Raw genomic sequence first — 21,562 nt, 5'->3', positions numbered from 1 at the left:
TATACAAAGATACTCTCTCAATAATCTGTACCCAGATGGTAAAATGTATGAAGTTCATTTTCTAACTCTGTGAATACTTTATTTTGTTTAATATGTAAAATCTATTTCATTAGAGGATTATAATTTAGAATTCAGGCTCCTGTCCCTTGATATCAAATTAAACAACTGCATCACACGCAAAAGAAAATCAGAATAGAAGAACCAATGACACACCAATTGTCCTGTAAAACCATTTTAATTTCTGTGACATAAACATCTTTCTCAAGCAATGTTACTAGAACAACCTCTTTATGGGGTTTTATAGTTTGGAGTAAATATATTTTTAAAAAACTTATCTCTATTATATAGAGTTGAAATAAAAAATGATTTATAGGCTATACTTTTTAGGAAGGAGTTACTAGGCTATATTCCTGTTGAAGAAACTTTCCTATTTAAATCTATGATATGGAATGGAAAGATATGGTTAATAAGTCTTCTGATCAAAAAGCTTGAGATCATCAAAGGAATGTTTAGTCTCCTGTACAGAGAGACACCAGGATTTTTTCATAATCTCCCTTGGTTTCATCCTGTTGATAAAAAATAAAGTATACTTAATGCTACCTGAAACCATAATCAATAGAAGGTATTTTTAAATTGTAGAATAATTACTGTATTAGACTTAACAGTTGTAGAACATACATCACAGTACATCTATTTTCTAGGATCTTGGATAAGAATATTACTTATTTAATTAAATAATATAATTCATATAGCAGATAACTGATATTTTAATTATTATATGAAAAGCAATAGCTTTCAAAATTCAGATTGCAAACTTCTCTGAATTGATCATGTTATATATTAGAGCCATTATTTTCCAAGAATGAAATACCACACAGAATTAAGTATAACACAATATAATTTCATATCACCTCTGGCTTGCTCAACCAGAGTGAAAGTTATAAGCCCATGATATTCTCACTTTTTCTTGGTAGATTTTAGTTATCCAATATAAATGCCAAATTGAATTTAAACAGTCACTTATCTTTCATTAAGTTCAAAACCCCTTGACTTGTCTTTTTTTACTTCTTAACTTGAACATGTATTTTATATATTTCACATATGACAAAATTAAGGAAAAAGTTAGAATAAAATGTTTCAAATCCTCTGATCAGTATTCATTGATCATAAATCATTATATAAATCATAATATCTCTCTACTAAAATATTTTGATTGCTAAATGTATGTATGGGAAACTGTTTCCATGACTATTGAAAAATTTGCAGAGTCTTTCATTATAGAACTCACTAGTAGATTTTACCAGTGATAGTTCAGTTTACTTTAAATTATGTATCTTTTTTAAAAATTTTTATATTTTGGCTGTACCACATGGCATGCAGGATCTTAGTTCCCTGACCAGGGGTCGAACCCGCACCCCCTGCAGTAGAAGTGCGGAGTCTTAACCACTGGACCGCCAGGGAAGTCCCTGTATCTTAATATAACAAATTAATCTTACATATGAAATTTACAGATACAATAAGTCAGCCTTTCTCTTTGAAGAAGCTGCAAAAGTATTGTCATTTGTGGGGTTAGCATTATGAAAATCACAACATACCAGGATGGCTTGGCAGAGAGAGATGCCATACAACTTCTGATAGCATGCTTTGATGTCATTCATGTCGATTTCAGAACGGGAAACCATAATCCTGATCAGTGTCTTATGACGAGTTCCAATACCCTGTCCAAAACAAATGATGGTAAGTGTCCCTCATGTTCAGAGCATACTCTTAATAAGGGAGGATATGGGTTTGAATGTGAAGCTCTTTTGCTCACCTATATAGTTTCTATGGAGAAACTATCACCACATTAAAATACACACACACACTTTACACAAGTGGTAATAAAATGACACAAACCAAACTGTGAAATCTGCAGCATATATACGAGCTTTCATAACCTCCTAATTGGTCTTCTACCACCCAGTCTTTCCTCTGTCTAAACTATTCAATAATTACAAATGAAGTAAACTTTCTAAATTATACGTCTGATCTTCCCATTCATCTATTTAAAACCCTTCAATGGCCTTCTGCTGCTTTTAGGATGAAAACCAATCATTTTATCTGGGCTTACCATGCCCTGCCTAATTCTACAACTTCTTCCACCAGGCACCATCACTCTAATTATGTTTACTATCCTGAAAGAGACATGATATCTCCTCCTCCTGGACCAGTCTTGCTTTATCCCTTCATCTCATCCACTTCTGCTCTCCTCTGGCTATTTCCTTTTCAAATATCAGGTCTTAGTTTAGCTGAGAGCAAGGCTACATTGATTTCCAAAGTCTGGGGCACAGGCCCCTCTTCTGCTCTTTTACAATACTAGGTTTTCATTGTTACCCATCTAATTACCTCACTAGATAACAGCAGGCATGGGGTCAGAGACTGTACTGCCTACTACTGATATCTAGTAGCACAATGCCTATCACTTCATAGGGACTCTTTCCTATTAATTGAATAGTTAGATCGCTCTCTGAAGACTTCCTTATTTTGGAGTGGCAAAGGAAAAAAAAAGACAATTTCATAACTTTTCACAATACAAGCATGGAGGTGACATCCTATATAATAAGATGCATGCTAAATGATAAAGTGAAGTGGTTAAGGTATCTCAAATACATCTTAATAACACCTTCCACTTCAGTGATCTTAGAACAAAATTTAAAAATCTTAGAATGACATATAAAGCAATGGCATGGAAGACAGAATAATAAAAAAGATAAATGAAGCTTAGAAAGGGGGAGATTGTGCAACTTACAACCTTAGCAGAAGTAGGTTACTAAAATCATACATTAAATGAGGAAGTATATAACCCTTCCTCTGCCAACTGAAGTTTTATTTAAATCATGAGTAATGTACAAATTACATTCAAGCTCACCTTACTATCTTACCTATAAAAGAACATAACAAATCTAACAGAGAATTTTATTCTAATAAGGAAGTATATTACCTCTTGCATTGGATGGAAAAGTAATTCTTTTTAATGGAAAGATCTCAAAATAAGTGTAATTTTCAAACAATATGAGGTTTTCTGTTCTTCTTTCCATACACCATAATTTTTTTTCCCTAAGCAAATCACATATGTTGAAAGTTACCTTCATGGCCTGATGAAGCTTCTCAGCAAAGAACATTGATTTGCTTGTGGCACACTTCACTGCAAGAGAGGTATATTTTAGTTGACATATTTACCACCAAAAAAAGAAAGATGCATGTGACAGAAACAAGAATACAGAGTTTTGCAAGCAAGATTCTATTCTCCATCCCTGTTCCTTACCCCTCCTACCAATATGGGATATTTGGCTTATAAGAAGCTATTTTCTAGATGGTGACTTTGAATATTCTGTCCTCTGACAACATCACTTTTTTCCTATTATCTTAAATCTACCCATTAGCAACTTCAGTATTTCATGCTATCCTGAGTATACTCTTCATGGAAACAGGGAAGCTAGTAGGTGTTAAAGGTCATGCTGGCATGGAAGAAATGGTTCTGCATGTTGTAATAAGAAAAAAATTTTAAGTGGAACAAGACAGTCTTAAAATATAAGGCAGCTGCCAAATATTATAAAATACTAACAGATGTGTCAGTTGGTATGATTCTCTACCTTGATACTCAAAGTGTGGTCTATGGACCAAAAGAATTGGCATCAACTAAGAGCTTGTTAGAAATGCAGAATCCAGGCCCCACCCCAGACCTACTGAATTAGAATCTGCATTTTAACAATCTTCCCAAGGGATTCATATGCACATTAATGTTTGAGAAGCACTGCTTTAAAATGCAGGTTTCCAAACCTTGACTGGTCATCTGAATAAAATGGGAAGCCTTTAAAATCCTTTTCTTCTGAAGACCTTTTCAGAAGCCACCAGGGACCTACTGAATCAAATCCTTTGGACTTGCCCAAGATTACTCAGTTAGCAAGTGACAGACCAGAATGTGGATCTGCATTTATTTAATTCCAAATCCTATGCTCTTAATGACCATTTTGAATTTCCTTTGTTCCATGCCCAGCCTGGTGTATTGCATGGTAGTATAAGTAAGGTGCTCAGTAAGTACTGTCCACCTGCCCATCTTTCTAAAAAAGGAAATAATATCTGTTACTACTAACAAGGCCATTGTGTAACATTAGCTAAATATTTATTGCCATTATCTTACATGTTGCCTCTATTTGAAATATAAATTACATCTGAGTTTTTGTTTTGTTTTGTTATATTTTATTTTGTAAATTATGGGACAGCATTGACAATGCAATTTCAAGTTAGAAAACTCTTCCCCCTCCAGGACTACATACCAATAACTGTGAGGCATTTCTCGATGTCACCTTTCAACTCCAGGTCCAGAACTTTGTTCATGTCATGCTTACTGTACTTGGAGTACTTCTGAAACACTGAATATTAAATTTAAACTAAGAGATGTACAAAACATCCTATTCTTTAGCAAACTTGAGCAAAATCAGGGCAACTGAGTCAAAGTATTCCTTAGGAGGACTGAACTTCAAATAACACATTTTAAAGCTAATTATTCAACAGAGCATATTTTGGATACTTCATCTTCTCTGAGGAATGTAAATTCCATGGCTATTTTGGTGCTTCTGTATATTTGGGGGAAATTTTTGCAAATGTTGACATTTATTAGAAGTGGCATGTGATTGACATCCATAACACTACATCAGAGACAAGTGCCATAACAAATGGATCTTTCCTTATATAAAGATCTGTGTAGTAGATTTCTCTTAATTTTAACATTAGAAATCGGAGTGCTGTTATAAAAATAATAAACTTTAGGTAATCGTTATGACCTTCCCTTTGCCTTGACTTCCAGAAGTCAAGAGGTAAATCCTGTGATCAAAGGCAAGAACTCTTTTTCTGGTTTTTGTTTCTGCAGCATCTAGATACTCTTTTCTTCACTCAACCATGAGTTTTTTTTGTTTTTCTTCATTGTACTTTCATTTGTTCTGTTGTATGTGTATATGTTGTCAGACCTATTCCAAATATTTTAGGGAAAGGAAATAGTAAAAATAACCAACTAATGTTCTACATGCCAAAGTCATAAAATGTGTTTCAAATACTATAAAATGGTGGTGGTACAAAGCTGGACAAATGCACAAATAGCAAGAAGGGGTCAGGAACACTGCATCCATTTGGTATCAGATTGACAACGATTAAGATTTCTCTCTTTTCTTTCTCTTATTTGTCCTAAAAAACCCCTGCATTTTCTATAAACAATCGCAGGAAACATTTGTTTTATTCTTACCTCTGCGAAGATGGGAAGGGCTTCTGGTGGTAAGAATGGTGGTGAACACATTAACATCTGTCCCTTTTCTTTTTTCTCCTGCTTCATATAAGGCCTGTCAAGAAACACAGAAATAAACACTTGGCTATCTGTTAACTTGCTGTCTGCACAAGAATGTTAGATCTCTTCAGAGATTTTGGAGGCAGCAGCTGTTTTGTGTCCAGTACAATCAGAGTAGGCAATGCTAAAATTTTAAGTTCCTTAAAGATGGGAACCCTATTTTGTCAAGTATTTTCCACAGTAGCTCTCAAGGTGCCTTGCGAACCCGAGAGACTGAATATATGTTTGCAGAATAAATGTTTGTTAAATAAAATTGCTTTAAGATTGCACTCTGTATCAAGGCAACTCCAAGGGACTGTCTAATTTTTAATTTTACTTTTAATTGTTCAAAGTAGTTTTCAGCAAATGGTACTGGTAAGTCAATAATTCAACCATTACCTAGATCTTGAATTTTGATGTTAGAATTTCTGTACTCAAATTCTGACTGTGCCACTTAATAGCTCTGCAATCTTAGATAAATAGTTTCACCTTATTAAACTACAGATTTTCCTCTTTTGCAAATGAAAAAGATAATCCCTGCCTTATTGTCACAAACATGCTCTATTAACTTTGAAATGTTAATTACCATCCTCTTCCTGGGTCACACTAATCCATGTAGCTGCCATAAATATACATCTAAGAGCCCTGATAGCCTTAAAATGGAAAGCAAATTCAGAAATATCACAAGCAAATAAGAGTAATTTCTTACTATGGGCAACTATTCAAATGCTAACTTTGGTTCTTTGGTATGACTGCACAATTTCTATTAAAATGGTCAAATTTCCAACGGGCATAAGAAGTTATTCTTATGCCGAGCAAACATCTGATATATATGCATTCATTCAACAAAAGTTAATAAATGCTTATTATGTGCAGGATAATGTACTGGTACAGTGAGTGGAGGTGATCAAATAAGTTTCCATTCTTACTAATTCACTGTGATGAAGTTGTAGAGAATACTATCCCATGAGGAAGGCATATGTAAATAATAGCTGTCTTTTTTTTTTTTAACAAAAATTCCAGGCCCTAAAATAACACAGTTTTTCTAATGTTGCCAATGGATTGATGTATAAATAAAAAGCAACCTCGCTGAAACTATATATAACAATATGTTTGAAAGCATATAAATGTTATAATTTTTATAATTTTAATGTCATTACAATAATACTTTTACAATATAAACTTACACCTCTAAACCAATGTTCACTGTTAAAAGAATATTAGATGTGCTTATTCTTTCCACTTTACTTTCTTATACCTGGTAAAATAAAAATTCTGTTTTCTCAACAAAACAATTCTTGGGAATAACAAATCAAATTCTCATTGTTCTCTCTCATTCCTCTCCAGCTTCATGAATAGTGCAATCTACTGAAAACATAAGGACCACATTTCCTCTCTTTGACCGCTTGAAAGCAGGAAGGTAGGCATCATTCAGGGAATGGACATTAGGTACTATTGTCCTTTTGGAGGATTTCAGATTTGCTTTCACGTGGTACCTCACCTCAGGTAGGACCTATTTGAAGAAGGAAAGTGGATTCTAGGAGTATTTGTGTGTACTTGCTTACCCTGGCATCCGTATCAGCCAAGTCATCATTCATGGCAAGATCCTCACATCGTTCACCCTGAAAAATATCCCATTCTTTTGTAAGTGGTTTTCTAGCATGTAATCACATGATTTACTTAATTCCCTTAAAATCAGATGAGTAATATTCTTTGCGGGAAAAGGAATGAATTGCTCATTTCTAGAGAGACGAAATCTAAGATTTTACTTTTCATAAAAGAAGAGGCATTTCCTGAACTATCTGAGTTATACCTTAGCAAGAGAAAGCAACGCCTTCCGATAATCTCCAGATGTGTCTGAGGTGATGTCTTTAGCCAGATCTCTCTTCAGTTCTGAGAAATAAGAAAAGTATATTTTGTATTAAACTAGTGATAAGTAATGGTGATAATAATAATACCTGACATCTCTATATTGGCTCACAATTTGCAATGCCAAGTGTTCAATGACTTATGGGACACATTTCAAATATTATCATTTTTAAATAAAAATAGAGGAATCAGAGCAAGCAAAATTTTTGATCATCAAATTTATTGCCTATAAGGCAACTAAAACAATTTGGATAATACTGTGAAAAGCTATAGCCCTAAAGCTTTTGCTAACGAGAATAAATTGCATAGGTGTACATTATTAAATAACCAATTCTGAAATAAAACATACCAGAATTTAAGCAATGAGATGAATAGAACAGTTATTTAAAAGAATAAACCAGAGGAACTTGCTTGAACACAGAGTATTTATTTACTTAAAAAATGATAAATATCTTATACGTAATATATTTTAGTTATGCATGTATATGTGTATGTATACCCGTCTACCTTAGATATAGATGTAAAACTTTTCTTTGTTAAACACCCATACTTAACTTGCAAAATTATGCCGTATTGGCAAAAAATTAACTGAATTTATAATTCACTAGAAGACAGAACAATTTAATAAGCTGTCATTGAACTATACATTGGGAATAATTTATGGATATTTACCTTTGTAAACTATGTTTTATCAAAGAAAAAAACTAATAATAATGCCCCTCTTGATGGTTTTCACTGATAAATGGATTTAAGATAAATATTGATACTGAGATATGAATTGCAGAAAATGAGGTTAAAAGCTTCCTTATTCTGGTTCCTTTATTAGATTGCTGTGAAAATAATACACAAGGGTTATTGTATTCTCTATGTTTGGTATTAAAATCAAGCAGAAATATCCTCCGTGGTGCTACATATTAAGCTGGGAAAACAAAAAAGCTGGGGACTTAGGAAACTAGAAAAGGAAAATAGTAAAGGCCCAGCACTGCCCAGGACCCACTTGCAGATACCCTTTATAGTGTAGCGCATGCCACTGAAATGAGATGTTTCACTGAATAGATAACATGAGCCACTGCTGGTCTTTCATCCCCATGGATCTATCTGGACGTTGAAAGTAAGTGAGTCATTTATGCTCATAATGGTAAAGTTAGTTTCCATCAGAGAATTATAAGCACCAAGCTCTGTACTTTTTCAAGGACAAATGTTTGGGGTGTTTTGTTGTTATCTTTTCAAAATGGAAGACAACGGGACATTTTTATGAAATAAACCTCAGAAAGATAAGAAATGTTTTTAGGAAATTCTTTAAATTCAGTTCTTTGAACTGAGTTTTCCACTGCAATAATATGTGGCCATTTGTCCCAAAGGGACATTTTTTATTAAAGTGCAAACTTGATGAGGGCTGAGACAATTGTGTCCCTTATCTGAACCCCAGCAGCTCTAATGTGTCTGGTAACAGTATGTGCGTGTGGTAGACATGTGGTAAACAATGAAGAAATATGTCAATATGTAGTTTCCAAAGTCCCCATAATTAACATCCACACTCAATTTTTTTTTGAAGTATATCAGATTTCCTTTCCGACTAAGGCACTTGGGTTCTTGGACATTAAAACTTACCTTCTTTATAGACTCTGTTAATTTCTTTGATTTCTCTGTTAGTTCTTGATGCCAGAATTTCATTCAGAGTGTCTTCATCAGTTCCAGGGCCCTGAATTGAAAAAGAAGAATAAAATGTAGAAAAATCTTCATTCAAGAATATCAACTAGTTTTTGTATCCCCAAATTTGTTCAAATCTGACATTTAGTAAATTTCTCACAGTGTTTAGTAAATATCCACAATATTTAATAATTACAATAAGGTCTACCTATTATAGTGCTCTAAAAACAAAATGGGTCTAAAGCAAATATTTTGGGCAAATACGTAAAAAGAGAGATCTATGATATACAATAACATCATGAAGATAGTGGAAATAACATAGTTGTTAACACCAACATTTATTTATTTATTCATTTTATAACCACTGATTGATGGCCCTATACTAGTTGTTGAGAATACAGTAAGAGGCATCAGTGGATTAGACATTCTCTTGAGGAAAGGAGTTTTGCTTAAATTAGATGATTTACCCGCATGGCAGCACGGAGCTCATCAGCATCAAACTGGGCTGGAGTTTTCAACAGAGCCAAAGCAACTGTCTCAAGGTAACCTGTGAGGGCTTTCTTCAGAGCTTCATCCAGGGGCTATAACAAGGAGAAGTTATAACCTTCTAGTAAATAACATGCAGGGTTATAACAGTAATGTGGTGTTAGCTGATCTTTAGATAGTCTTACTGAGTCCTAAACCCAACCATTTTTTAGAGCTCCTTCCCTTTACATAGAAAAGGGTACTTGATATTTAATATCTTAGTCTTTTAGATCTAGAGTGATTAGAATGAAATTTACTGAATTCATTGATAATTTTTTAAAGGACAGGGTTCTCAATCCTTTATACAGGGAAGAAATCACAAAGCTCAAAAGATAGGGGTTGTGTATTAACAGAAACAGTAGTAAGAATACTTTAAAAATAATGTATTAATACCTTTTCCAACCATTGGGATTTGCACTGTTCAAATAAGCACTATAATCAGACATCAAATAGTTTTCTAACTGCATTCCTTAAAAAATTGCCCATTTTTTGTATAAAAATATAAAGCTTACTTTTAAAATAGAATTATATGTATAAACTTTACATTCAGACATTAAACAGTTCAGTTTAAGTTTTAGCAGAAGACACATTTCAATCAGAACCTATTTCTTATTGCCAGTAGTAATCGTGATGTCTGTTATGTTCAAGTTAAAGGCTTGTCTCCAATACAAAACACCACATGACATGTGCAAAGAATCAAGATGACAAAACAATATATAAAACCAGGAAATTTGCTAGAATTGATTACATTGCAACCAAGAGGATAAATACAGTAATCTTAGTTGTAATGGAAAAACAGTGGTTAGAGACTGACAGAACTAGGCAACTGTGCTTCAGAATCTATACTTAAACATAAATATGACTGAAATTAATTATCTCAATTAACCACTCCAACCTACCTTTCCTTTTTCCTGGAGATAGGCTGCTTTGATCTGCTGACGCTGGGCATTGTTTCTCTTAGTCAGAATTTCAATGATGGTTGCTTCATCCACACCTGGAAATAAAGGGCCCCTAGACTTCTAAAATCAATTTTCTTCATCATCAACAACCGACATAAAATGGTTCATTACCAAGATGCTTCAAAGGGAGTTCTTAACAAAACTAAGAAGTACAAATTTTACCAGACTGGGATATGGATGCGATACTGCATATCAAATGGAAGCACTTGGGATGACATTCCATTCACTTGAATGAGAGAGGAGAAAGAAATTGTTCCTGGCCCTCAGTGTTGCAGTGTTTGTTTCCTAGATTAAACCCTAAATGTGAGCAGAGGTGTTGACTTCAGCATTGAGCCTGTTAGAAATGAGCTTTGTGAGCATATCTGTTATAGAAGTAGATATTCTACCGATTTGACCAAAATTTCCCAAGTGCTGAGAAAGGAAATATATCTTCATTGACAAGGAAATCTTTTTATCTTCAAAACAAAAGACTCTTTAAATTGCACAGGTCTGTTTTTTAGTAGCCATTCTGAAATGTCTAGGAGGGGACTGTTTTAGGGAGACAGAATTACCTTTAGCTGTGATTGCTTTATGCAAGGCCTCAACATCTGAGGATGGATTAAAGCTAGGGCAGGGGCTCACTGATGACCCAGGACCACCTTTGGATCCTTTCACAGTTTTCTGTGAATGAGAGAGAAATAAATTACTGTCCATTCACTTACATTAGTTTCTATTTTAATATTTAACTAAGTTCTTTTATTGTCACTTGACTTACAATGTATTCCTGCTCTTCATTGTCAATAAACCAGGCCTGCTTGAGAAATTCATTTACCATGGCCATTTTTGAAGGATCTGAAAAGAAAACAGGTCGATGCGTTTACAAACTACAAACCCACCACATATACACACCACTCCACCCCTTTACATACACAAGACATAGAGCAGCCTTGCCTTTACTTTCCAGGATTATTCTTTGGAGCATCATAAAATGCTAGATTTGGGTTTTTTTAAAAAGAGAGTCTACTACCCTTGAACAGAAACCCATAGCCTCAGAAACGTAGCTCTTCCTCAGCATATTCAGAACTCACTTTGGGGATCAGATGGCTTCTATAAGTAAGCATATAGGCTGAAGAGAGGAGCTGGTGTTTCACTTCACTGCTCTAAATTTACAGACCACCCACTGTATGCCAAGCACTGAGGGTACAAAAACATTGAAATATCCCTTGGCTCAAAGAACTTGAAGCCAGTGTGTGCTCTCCCTAAGAAAATTCAAAAGCTAAGAACAATTCTTAGAGGAAGTTCTTGGTGGCCGGAGCCTCTCTTGAGAATAGTTGAGATTAGCGGAAAAGTTAAAGAGAACAAAACAGAGAGAAACTTGTCACATTTGGGAAGTTGAAAGAAGTTTACTAGAGCAAGAAAAGTTAACAGAAGCCCAAATTTAAAAGTTTAAATATATTTCCAAAGGTTTGGATAAACATTAATGGATTTTTTAAAGAGAAAGTTATATTTCAGAAAGGTCATCATGTATCCTAGAGAATGGCTAGGAGATGTGCAAGAGGGAAGATTAGAGACCATTTAGTAAGTTGTGGGAGAATCTATGTAGGATTAATGAGGACTTGAACAAGAGTAATGGGTAGAGAAGGAGCATAATACTGACATTTATAAGGTAAAATAATCTGAGTAATCTGCGGGAGTGGATTCAGACTCAAAACTCTATAGAAAGATAGTCAGGTGATATTTCTCCCCGAAATAATTCAGTTTTCTTTTCCATTCCGTGGTATAAAATTATTTCAGTACCTGGAGTAATCACTACATTCACATTTCTTCCTATTTGAGCTGTCTAGATACTAGTCCTACATGTGTTTTTTTTACCCAACATAAAAAACCCAGAAAAGGATTATTTTATAACAGGTGCCTTGCTCTAACAGGATTCATTAGAGTGAAATTGCACCATGCATGCCCTCTTTTGGAAAACTCTATCTTAAAGAAAATTGCCTGACTTGCTGTCGTGGTTCAGCAATATTTTTATTTAATAAAACATGTATATTTTTAAAACCTGAAGTACGTTAAAAATTAATGCATTCTCTGAGTTATCTACAAAAGAAGCCATCAATGACACTTTTTGTCTAGGGATTTTTTTTTTAGGAGCTCAAGCTCCAGGTCTACAGTGATCTATCTCTCCATACCCTTTTGTTTATTTCTCTGGAGACAGCTATCATGAGTACATCTGAAGGAGGTTGGAAGGATAATCTTAGCAGTTTTAAATTCTTGCTATGAAGCTAAATGACTCATGAGGAGTAAAACCCATAACCTGATTCCTTAATGGCATGTTCAGGCAGTGTTTCAGTCCACACCTGCTGAAAAATGGCTGTAGTTGCAAGTAATGAGATTAAATACGTGAGAGAATTAATATCCAAAACAGAAACTATCTCCACTTAATTATCATGGGGATTGTTCAAATTACTGTTGTGTCATCTGTGAGAAGAACCAATATATTGTGCACTCACTGAATCTCTTCCCCTCAAGCAACTGATAAATTTAAAGTTATTTCCTGAGGTAAAGTCATGGTGTACAATTTTGCACAAGGTTTTAGTTCCTATTACACTATAATCTGGCGCAACTGCTGTTGGCACATAGTGTCATTTTCCTTTTGCTTAATTGGCATATCCAAAACCTCTTGCAATTTCTGGCAAGGTTTCAGGTATTTAAAATGTCCATTTTTTATCATCTCATCCATGCCCTTTATGAAGTAGAATCCTCAAAATGAGTGATATGATCGGTCACTTAGCAAAGTACTTTTCCCTCAATTATAGAAATATGTGTTCCAGTATTTCCACTCTTTTCAATTAGAAAAGAAAAACTTCAAAAGAGATCAAAGAAGAGATTAAGGATCTTGTCAAAAGTAATTTAAAAAATGAGCCTCACAACTTCAAAATAAATTTTATGGAAACTTTACTTCACAATTTTTTCACTTAAAAATGCTTACATAGGGCTTCCCTGGTGGCGCAGTGGTTGGGGGTCCGCCTGCCGATGCAGGGGACGCGGGTTCGCGCCCCGGTCTGGGAGGATCCCGCGTGCCGCGGAGCGGCTGGGCCTGTGGGCCGTGGCCGCTGAGCCTGCGTGTCCGGAGCCTGTGCTCCGCGGCGGCAGAGGCCGCGGCGGTGAGAGGCCCGCGTACCGCAAAAAAAAAAAATTAAAAATGCTTACATAATGCATCAGTTTCTTAAAAAAAAAAAAACTTGAGAAAGCCTAGAAAATGATATTGCTCTATTAATTACTTGATACAAAATAACAAAAACAAAGGGGTTGAATAATTTGTTTGACACAAGGGTATCCATAGAGGAGACAGCTTTGTGACATATCCTCTGTGTTCCTCGATTTTAGTCTGAAACCATTTGGATGGCCTGAAGGTATGATCTGGAATATGGTCAAGCAACCTGAATAGAACCTTCTCAGGAAAGCAATTAGAGGAAAACGGAATCTCAATTCAGCCAAACAAGATCCACTAGCTCTCAGCAAAGCTTAAAGACACAAGGATTGTGGCAGGATGTACAAACCCTCAAGGAAGTACTTTCGATCATGCACTGCTAGTTAAGTGCTCAAACGCAGCTACATGTTTTAACAGAAACTTGAATAGTTGCAACACACCTTACAAATACCACAGCAAAAATATTTTGCTCAGGTTGTATTGCTAAACCATTCTGTGTGTTCAATACCTAACCTCTGTATGAAAACCAGCATTTTGTACTTGATTAAACCCATTCAGTAATTTGAAGGTAAGATTTCTTAACTATAAATAAATCACAAACATGCAAACATGTTTTATAGATTGCCACATGCTATACAAATATTTGTCATATATTTTTACTATTCAGAGAATGATCTAGTCTATGAAGTAGAATTGTACAGTAAAAAAAGAATTTAATAACCCTCTGAGTTCACAACAGGTTTTATTTTTTCCATCTTTCTTTTAAGTTGCAATGTTTAGAACATGTACTAGGTACTTAAGAGCTTATTTTATTAATTTTCCTTGGCTCAATATATATTTAGTCTGGCTACCAATAAGCTCTGAAACCAAGTTTATCTCAGTCTTTAACATCATCGAATTTGAAGATGAAATTGACCATTTATACATAGGCTGACCTATATGGAAATTAATAATATTCCAGAATTCTTCTAATTAATCATCTGTGAACATGCACTGCCTACCAATCTCATTTATCTATGAAAAAATGTGTAACTTTTTAGGGATTAACATTTTTTTGTATGTGTCCATAAAATGAGAGGAAGAGCTCTCTTCCTCTCATTCAGCAATAAAGTAAAGAAGGTAAATATGCATAAAAAGATGCTAGACAGAGAGGGAGCCATGCTTACTAAATGTAAGAGAAAGGTATTCCAGAAATGGTACATTAGCAATTGTACCAACTGGACAGTTTGAGAAAACTATGGCTTATTGTATGAAAGATAATTTCCTGATTTTTTTAAACTGCACTATGGTTGAAGTATCTAGAGACATGGGGATATCATATCTGCAGTGTTCTTTCAAATGATACAGAAAAGAAAAACTACATAGAGGGTGGAAGGGGGAAAAGGAAGAATTAATGAGAAAGCAAATGTGGTGAAAGGTTAACACTTGGGGAACCTGGGTAATAAGTATATGGTGATTCTGCGCAGTATTCTTGCAACTCTTCTGAAGGTTTGAAATTATTACAGAAGAACAGTTTTTAATAACTTTAAAAACCACAATTTCTATCTCTGTCAGCTTCATGAAAGGCTACTTCCAGAATTTCTGACAGAGGAAACTGAGTTTTGTGGTCTATCATGCCTTCCTCGAGACAAGTGGGAAAGATCAGAGGTCTGCAAAGACAGCAGCAGAAATTTGATCCTTGCAGAGGACAGCATCATTATTCCCATTTTCTACCTGGGTAAACAAAGTGTAATTTCTTGTGGCAGTTTTCTAGATACTAGTGGCAAGCATCAAGGCATACATAAATCCATGCCTTCTGATTCCAAAATATTGTATATGCTTTTAAACTAGTGACCAAAAAGATGATGACAAGATCAATGTTATTTTTAATAGCTTACACTTAAGAATCAAATTCATTCACAGTTAACCCATGGAGACTGTGCCAGGTTTCACCCCGGCCCGAGGGAGTTTATTCTTCAACACTTTGGCCTGTGCATAGTTTTTTCCCTCGAATATATATTTCACAAGTCTTTCCCACACCTACTCGTTTGAGAAAACGCAATTAATCTGTACAACGGCATGACTTACGAAGAGCCACTTTATGAAAGGTAGTCTCATGAATGTTTTGCTTCTAGACTTTTGAGTAAGGTGTTTCCTTTGCCTGGAATGCTGTTTCATCCTCCATGTCCAATTCCCTTTGCCTAAATGATGCTTCTTGGTGAGGACTCAGCCTACACCTCATGATATCCTCCAAGAGGCTTTCCTTGGTCCAGCACTGAGGTGAGTGACCAACCTTCTGTGTGCTCCCGAAGCATCCTGCCTTTACTCCTACACTTGTCCCTATTGTTCTGCATTATCACTTTCTATTTACTTATCTATATTTATAGCAGCATTCCATGGGGGCAGTGATAACCTACCATTCATTATGAACCTCTAATCCCTGGCAGAATGCTTTGTACTTAGTATGCTAATAAACATTATTGAATGAACAAATATTTTACCAGTGCTAATTATTCAGGAAAAATATCTATACTAATTTAACAAATATTTTCTATCCACAACTATAGGATGTAAAAATAAGAACTGAGAAGCTCTGAGCCCTACTTTGACTCTCTTTAGCTGGCTGTTTGCCCTCAAGAAAACATTTAACTTCTTGGCAGTGGGGGAGAGGGCCTCCATTTATAAAAATAAGAGTGTTGAAATACACAGTAGCTAAGATTCATTATAGCTCTGAAGTGCCAGTCTTAAATTTCACCTCAAGCAGATGGAGGTGGAGAAAATTAGCATAATGAATGAAGGTATTATATAAATTGTATCTGTTCTGATCTTTCTGATAAAAATGTCTCCCATTTTAAGGAAAGAGGAAATCATTTACTGAAAAAACGGCTTTTGGTTTATCACTGAAAAATAATACGTCCATGGCTTTAAATATGTCATCAATTAATGGGTCTAGAGAGGATTAAAAACCAGCTCAGCAAGCTAACATCAGTAGAAACCAATCTTTGCAGACCATTTGACTGAAAAAGTATTTAATAACCATGAAACTCTAGCTGGTTTCTTAATAATATTATTATTAACAGTTTTGTCAACATCCATCAAATGTCAGATATCTGCCAGACGTGGTTGAGCCTGGGGCTACAGGGTGGTTAACATAACTTCTGGAGAAAAGGCCATTTGGAAATTATGAAACCAGCATGTGACCACATTTGAATCGTTTTGCAATGTGCCTACCAAAATACATTCCTGCAAGCAGGGGAGAATATTACTTTTTCAAGGTCCATACATAATTTTAGACACAAACAAGGCAAGAAAAAGCACACCTTTTTTGATTAACTAGCACTAAAAATCATATGTTACGTCATTTAACTTAATATTCGGAATGAGCTAAGAAAAAATTCTTGAAGGAACATTTGTAATAAACAATAGCCAAATATATGGTTAGGATTCAAAATCTCTCACTTTTGCACATATATCCAACACCAGTAAAAACTCTACTTTAGATATGCTTTTTGCTTTTCTAAGTTTTATGGCCATTAGCTCATTCAGCAATCAAGATGCTACTAAGTGGAATATTTTTAGAGGGCCGTACAGGCATTCGCAAGAGATAACTTATCTGACACCACCCAGGAGGAAATACTTCCTTTCCCCTTAGGTTTTCAAATCAGCACTTGAAAAGCCTCTCTAAAACACAGAGACTACAGGAGAAAGAATGTGGCCACACCCTCTCTAAATGAAATGATTAATAAGTGGATCCTCTAATTTACTTACACCGCATGAGTGAACATAACATTAATTTCAAAATGTTAATTACAAAAGCCATAATTGCCACTATGAGGTCTGAATCTATTTTTTTGTTTTGCTTTGTTTTGTTTTACAAAAGAAAAAATAAATTATTTAAGTTCTGCTATTTTGAGATAGATCCCTGAAACCTATGTCTGGGTTCTTCTGGCCTGGCTCCCCACAGACACCACCATCCTTCATGATTTCCATGTAAAGCATACACAGCTCTTGGAGACTCATAACTTGTAGGAAAAAACACATTCTTTCCTTCTTTTCCATGGTAACTCACCAACAGTACAATAAGCCAGTATTAAGCAAAGTTTCCTTGTTTTTAAAATTGTATTTCTTAACTAAGTAAAAATAAAACTAATTTACAATTTCTGATTCCTAAAATATAAATAGCCAGTGTAATTTTACATAAAGATTTATCAAAGGTGTAAGTGCAGCTAGCCATAAATTACACAGAAGTAACATTAAACACTGTAATGGGAAAAGTTTTCAAAACAGCCAAAACTACCTAAATGTAAAACCAAGACTTACCTTTTTTTTTTTGCCTCCGTCCAAAGACCTAAAGAGAGATTCTTCTCTGAATGGCTCACGCTGGAAGTGGAACCTTGGGCTTCTGATTTTATAGAATTTGAAAGGAGACCACACCTAGCAACCAGAAGTTAGTAACGGGCTGCCTTTTGTTTGAAATACTGGGTTCAGTCTTGCTCAAAACAAAGTGAAGCAAGCCTTGCAAAATTACTCACTAAACCAACTCAGAGCTGACAGCACAAAAGAAAAAAAAAAGAAGTACAGATTTTTTTCCCTCTTCAGTTTGCACTGTTTTTTTTACAGGGGAGTAGAACGCAAGAGATTTTCAAGTATGCAGTACTATCCGCCTCAATCCTGATACCAATGATTGGCATACTTTTTTAGTCAAATGAATTGTGAGATGAAAAATCATAAACTTTAAAACAAAATAAAACCCCCTTTGGTTAAGTCCCAGCTTCATCACTAATTACTATGTGATCTTGGGGACATATTTAACTTCCCTGAATTTGTTTCAACTTTTGTGAAATAGGGATAATATCTTCTAGGCTGCCTACTTACTAGAATTCTTATGACAATAAGAAATAATAATTAAGAAATTAAGAAATAATAGGGACTTCCCTAGTGGTAGAGTGGTTAAGAATCATCCTGCCAATGCAGGGACACGGGTTCGAGCCCTGGTCCGGGAAGATCCCACATGCCACGGAGCAACTAAGCTCCTGTGCCACAACTACTGAGCCTGCACTCCAGAGCCTGCGAGCCACAACTACTGAGCCCACAAGCCCTAGAGCCCGTGCTCCGGAACAAGAGAAGCCACCGCAATGAGAAGCCCGCGCACTGCAACAAAGAGTAGCCCCGCTCACCGCAACTAGAGAAAAGCCTGCAAGCAGCAAAGAAGACCCAACACAGCCCAAAATAAATACGTTTATTTTTAAAAATACAGTATATATTTGTAAATTTTAATGTTATGCAGTACTGGATAATCTTCTATTTCACCAGCATTTTTCCTGCCTTCAAAATAAAAGATGTTTTGTGCTTGCAGACATCTTGTTGATATAAATAAGAAATATAAAAGAAATAAAGCTCCAGGTTGTCTCAAAATTTCAAACAAAGTTAACCCTAGAAGTATGATCATTATATGACATTCACAGAAAATATTGGCATTAGAGGAAGGCTTATGTACATTAATTTTTTATAGAATGTTCTATATAAACTTTAATACAAATAGCTACTTGATATTCTAGAGGATTTTTTTTTTTTTTTTTTTTTTGCGGTACGCGGGCCTCTCACTGTTGTGGCCTTTCCCGTTGCGGAGCACAGGCTCCGGACGCGCAGGCTCAGCGGCCAGGGCTCACGGGCCCAGCCGCTCCGCGGCATGTGGGATCTTCGCAGACCGGGGCACGAACCCGCGTCCCCGACATCGGCAGGTGGACTCTCAACCACTGCGCCACCAGGGAAGCCCCCCTTTCCCTTATTCTCGCTCGCCCTTCTGTCGGTGCTTACCCCTGTGGGAGCACTTACCAAAGCAATTTAAAACTCTCCGTTTACTTGTATGTGCCCCCTCTAGACAGGCAGCTCCTTAAAAGTGGGAGCAGAGTCCCTCTGTCTGCATCCTCAGAGCCAAGTCAGAGAAGTGTCTGGCCCACAGCAGCTGCTCGATAAATATTTATTAAATGAAAGCAGTAATTAATTAGCCGCATCCAACTATAGTGGAAAGAGATGGATCCCTCAAAGCATCAAACACAGAAAAGCACCTATCACCATAATCAGGCACAGAGTGGGTGTTCAACACAAATGTGTTAAATGGATCAGTTAGATATTTCATTAGCATCTATACAACCCATCGTCTTGTATTTCTGATACACACAGATTAAATGGGCTTTTGTGGTCTGGACGTCAGCCCCAGCTCTTAATAGGAAAAAGCCTTTCACGTTCCAAATAGCTTAAGAAGAAACCCTTGGAAGAGAACCTGTTGGTAAGCAGGGGCTGAGAGTACAACAGTGAAACACTGTTTATCAAATTTAGCTTCTATTAATCTACTTTAATTTCTTTTTGCTAAACCCGTAAGTGGATATCTACTTGTCTCTTTAATAAAATTACAAATATTTTCCCTCATTATTTTCTTCCTGTATTCTATCCTTCTTTCCTTTATCTTCATTTTTTTCTCTCAACTAAACGGATTCAATGTTTTAAGAGCTATTATAATACAATAAAGAGATGAACAGAATCATTGACCAAATAATTAGGACAAGGTAAAAAGCAAAGCAGTATATAGCATAAATAGAAACAATTCATATTTTTAAAATAAGATCCTAACAATTGGGCTCTGTGCCCTTGGAACTACTTCATGCTGAGTTCTGGAACATACACTAAAAGTGATCAGGATGCAAGTTGGATTTAAGGGGGCTACCATTTCCAGCAACATGTTAAATAACCTGCATGTGCGATTCTGACCCTTACAGCACCCTAAGGGGAGCATTTGACTCTCCATACTCAAAAATTACCCACCTAATACACCAGGAATACAGACAGGCATATGCAAACACTTAAGGTCACTTCAGAGACACTGCATCTGTCATAGCCAAAAAAGCCAAAAGACAAACTAAGAAAACTGTGGTCTGCAGGTATGATGTTCAGTCAAGTCCATCCTCAACAGTGAAGCTTTTGTCACTTTCTGGAAGATGACTATGTAGGACAGTTTTTATTTCGGGAGGGGAGGGTTTTGAGGGTTTTCTTAAACAGCTTTGTACAGATATAATTCACATGACATATAATTCACCGATATTAAGTGTGCAATTCAATGGTTTAAAGAGCTATGCAGCCATCACCACAATTTTAGAACATCTTCCCCCAATTTCTCCACATCCTCACTAACACTTGTTATTACCTGTCTTTTTTTTTTATTCAAACAGAAAGTCACAAAAATTATAATCATCCTCATCACTTCACTCAGTCCCATGTAATTAATTTTTTTTATCTTGATCTTTTGTTAGCACTTTTATGAATTCATCAGTTTTCCATTAGAGTTCTGAAAATGCTTATTCATTCAGTTCAGCAGTATAGTCAGTTACCAGAAACCTGTACTTGTCAGAGTCTTTTCCGTGAATTCCTTGAAGATGAAACCCTTTTATAGGAACATATTTGCAAAAGCATCAGAGTCCACCCAGAGCTGTCTGTAAATGACAAAAGACGTAAAAATGACCACGGTTAAAGATGTGATGAAAGTTCATAGTAATGCAACTGACAAGGAAATTTAGTTATTTCTGAGATATACATTTTAAAGTAATAACTAGAATTATGACTTATAACATTATACCAGAACATATAAGATTTTTAGAAATTTCATGTAACGTCTGAAACATTTATATTAACATATTGCCATACAAAAAACCCAAAGAAAGTTTAGTATTAGTTGTTTTGTTTGTTTTATTATAATGCAGGTTCTTATTACTCATCAGTTTTATACGCATCAGTGTATACATGTCAATACCAATCACCCAATTCAGCACACCACCATCCCCACCCCGCTGCGGTTTTACCGCCTTGGGTCCACATGTCTGTTCTCTGCATCTGTGTCTCAACTTCTGCCCTACAAACCGGTTCATTTGTACCATTTTTCTAGATTCCACTACATGCGTTAATATACGATATTTGTTTTTCTCTTTCTGACTTACTTCACTCTGTATAACAGTCTCTAGATCCATCCACGTCTCAACAAATGAC

The 21,562-nt window shown here is 35.6% G+C and overlaps 1 protein-coding gene across 3 annotated transcripts; it reads right to left on the bottom strand.

Annotated features, from left to right (window-relative positions):
* Window positions 1-219: 219 nt before the first annotated feature.
* Window positions 220-20,923, bottom strand: ANXA1 (annexin A1). 3 transcript variants are annotated; one of them, XM_029204023.1, is made up of 13 exons: window positions 20,911-20,923; window positions 11,114-11,190; window positions 10,911-11,019; window positions 10,300-10,394; window positions 9,343-9,456; window positions 8,837-8,927; window positions 7,170-7,249; window positions 6,922-6,978; window positions 5,279-5,372; window positions 4,317-4,412; window positions 3,126-3,184; window positions 1,596-1,718; window positions 220-566 (listed from the first exon to the last, which is right to left on the bottom strand). In XM_029204023.1, exons 2-13 carry the CDS (start codon window positions 11,177-11,179, stop codon window positions 510-512), a joined length of 1,041 nt encoding a protein of 346 aa, XP_029059856.1. In that variant the 5' UTR covers window positions 11,180-11,190; window positions 20,911-20,923; the 3' UTR covers window positions 220-509. The 3 variants fall into 3 exon arrangements, with proteins under 3 accessions (XP_029059856.1, XP_029059858.1, XP_029059855.1); XM_029204025.1 differs by lacking the exon at window positions 20,911-20,923 and adding an exon at window positions 11,427-11,442; XM_029204022.1 differs by lacking the exon at window positions 20,911-20,923 and adding an exon at window positions 17,846-18,018 and having other exon boundaries at window positions 221-566.
* Between the last annotated feature and the right edge of the window lie 639 nt (window positions 20,924-21,562).

This window comes from Monodon monoceros, unplaced genomic scaffold (genome assembly GCF_005190385.1).
Source record: "Monodon monoceros isolate NGI ecotype Baffin Bay Population unplaced genomic scaffold, NGI_Narwhal_1 Super_Scaffold_5, whole genome shotgun sequence".
Lineage (NCBI taxonomy): Eukaryota > Metazoa > Chordata > Mammalia > Artiodactyla > Monodontidae > Monodon > Monodon monoceros.
This window is presented reverse-complemented; position numbering and strand designations above follow the sequence as displayed.

What these genes read in the sequence shown, in the direction of transcription:
- ANXA1 (XM_029204023.1), bottom strand. Translation starts at nt 11,179, where the DNA reads ATGGCCATGGTAAATGAATTTCTCAAGCAGGCCTGGTTTATTGACAAT. An exon ending in TGGCTGATACGGATGCCAGG is followed by an intron (nt 5,373 to 6,921) that starts GTAAGCAAGTAC and finishes GTTTCTTGACAG; the next exon opens with GCCTTATATGAAGCAGGAGA. An exon ending in AGCTTCATCAGGCCATGAAG is followed by an intron (nt 1,719 to 3,125) that starts GTAACTTTCAAC and finishes TGTTTTGGACAG; the next exon opens with GGTATTGGAACTCGTCATAA.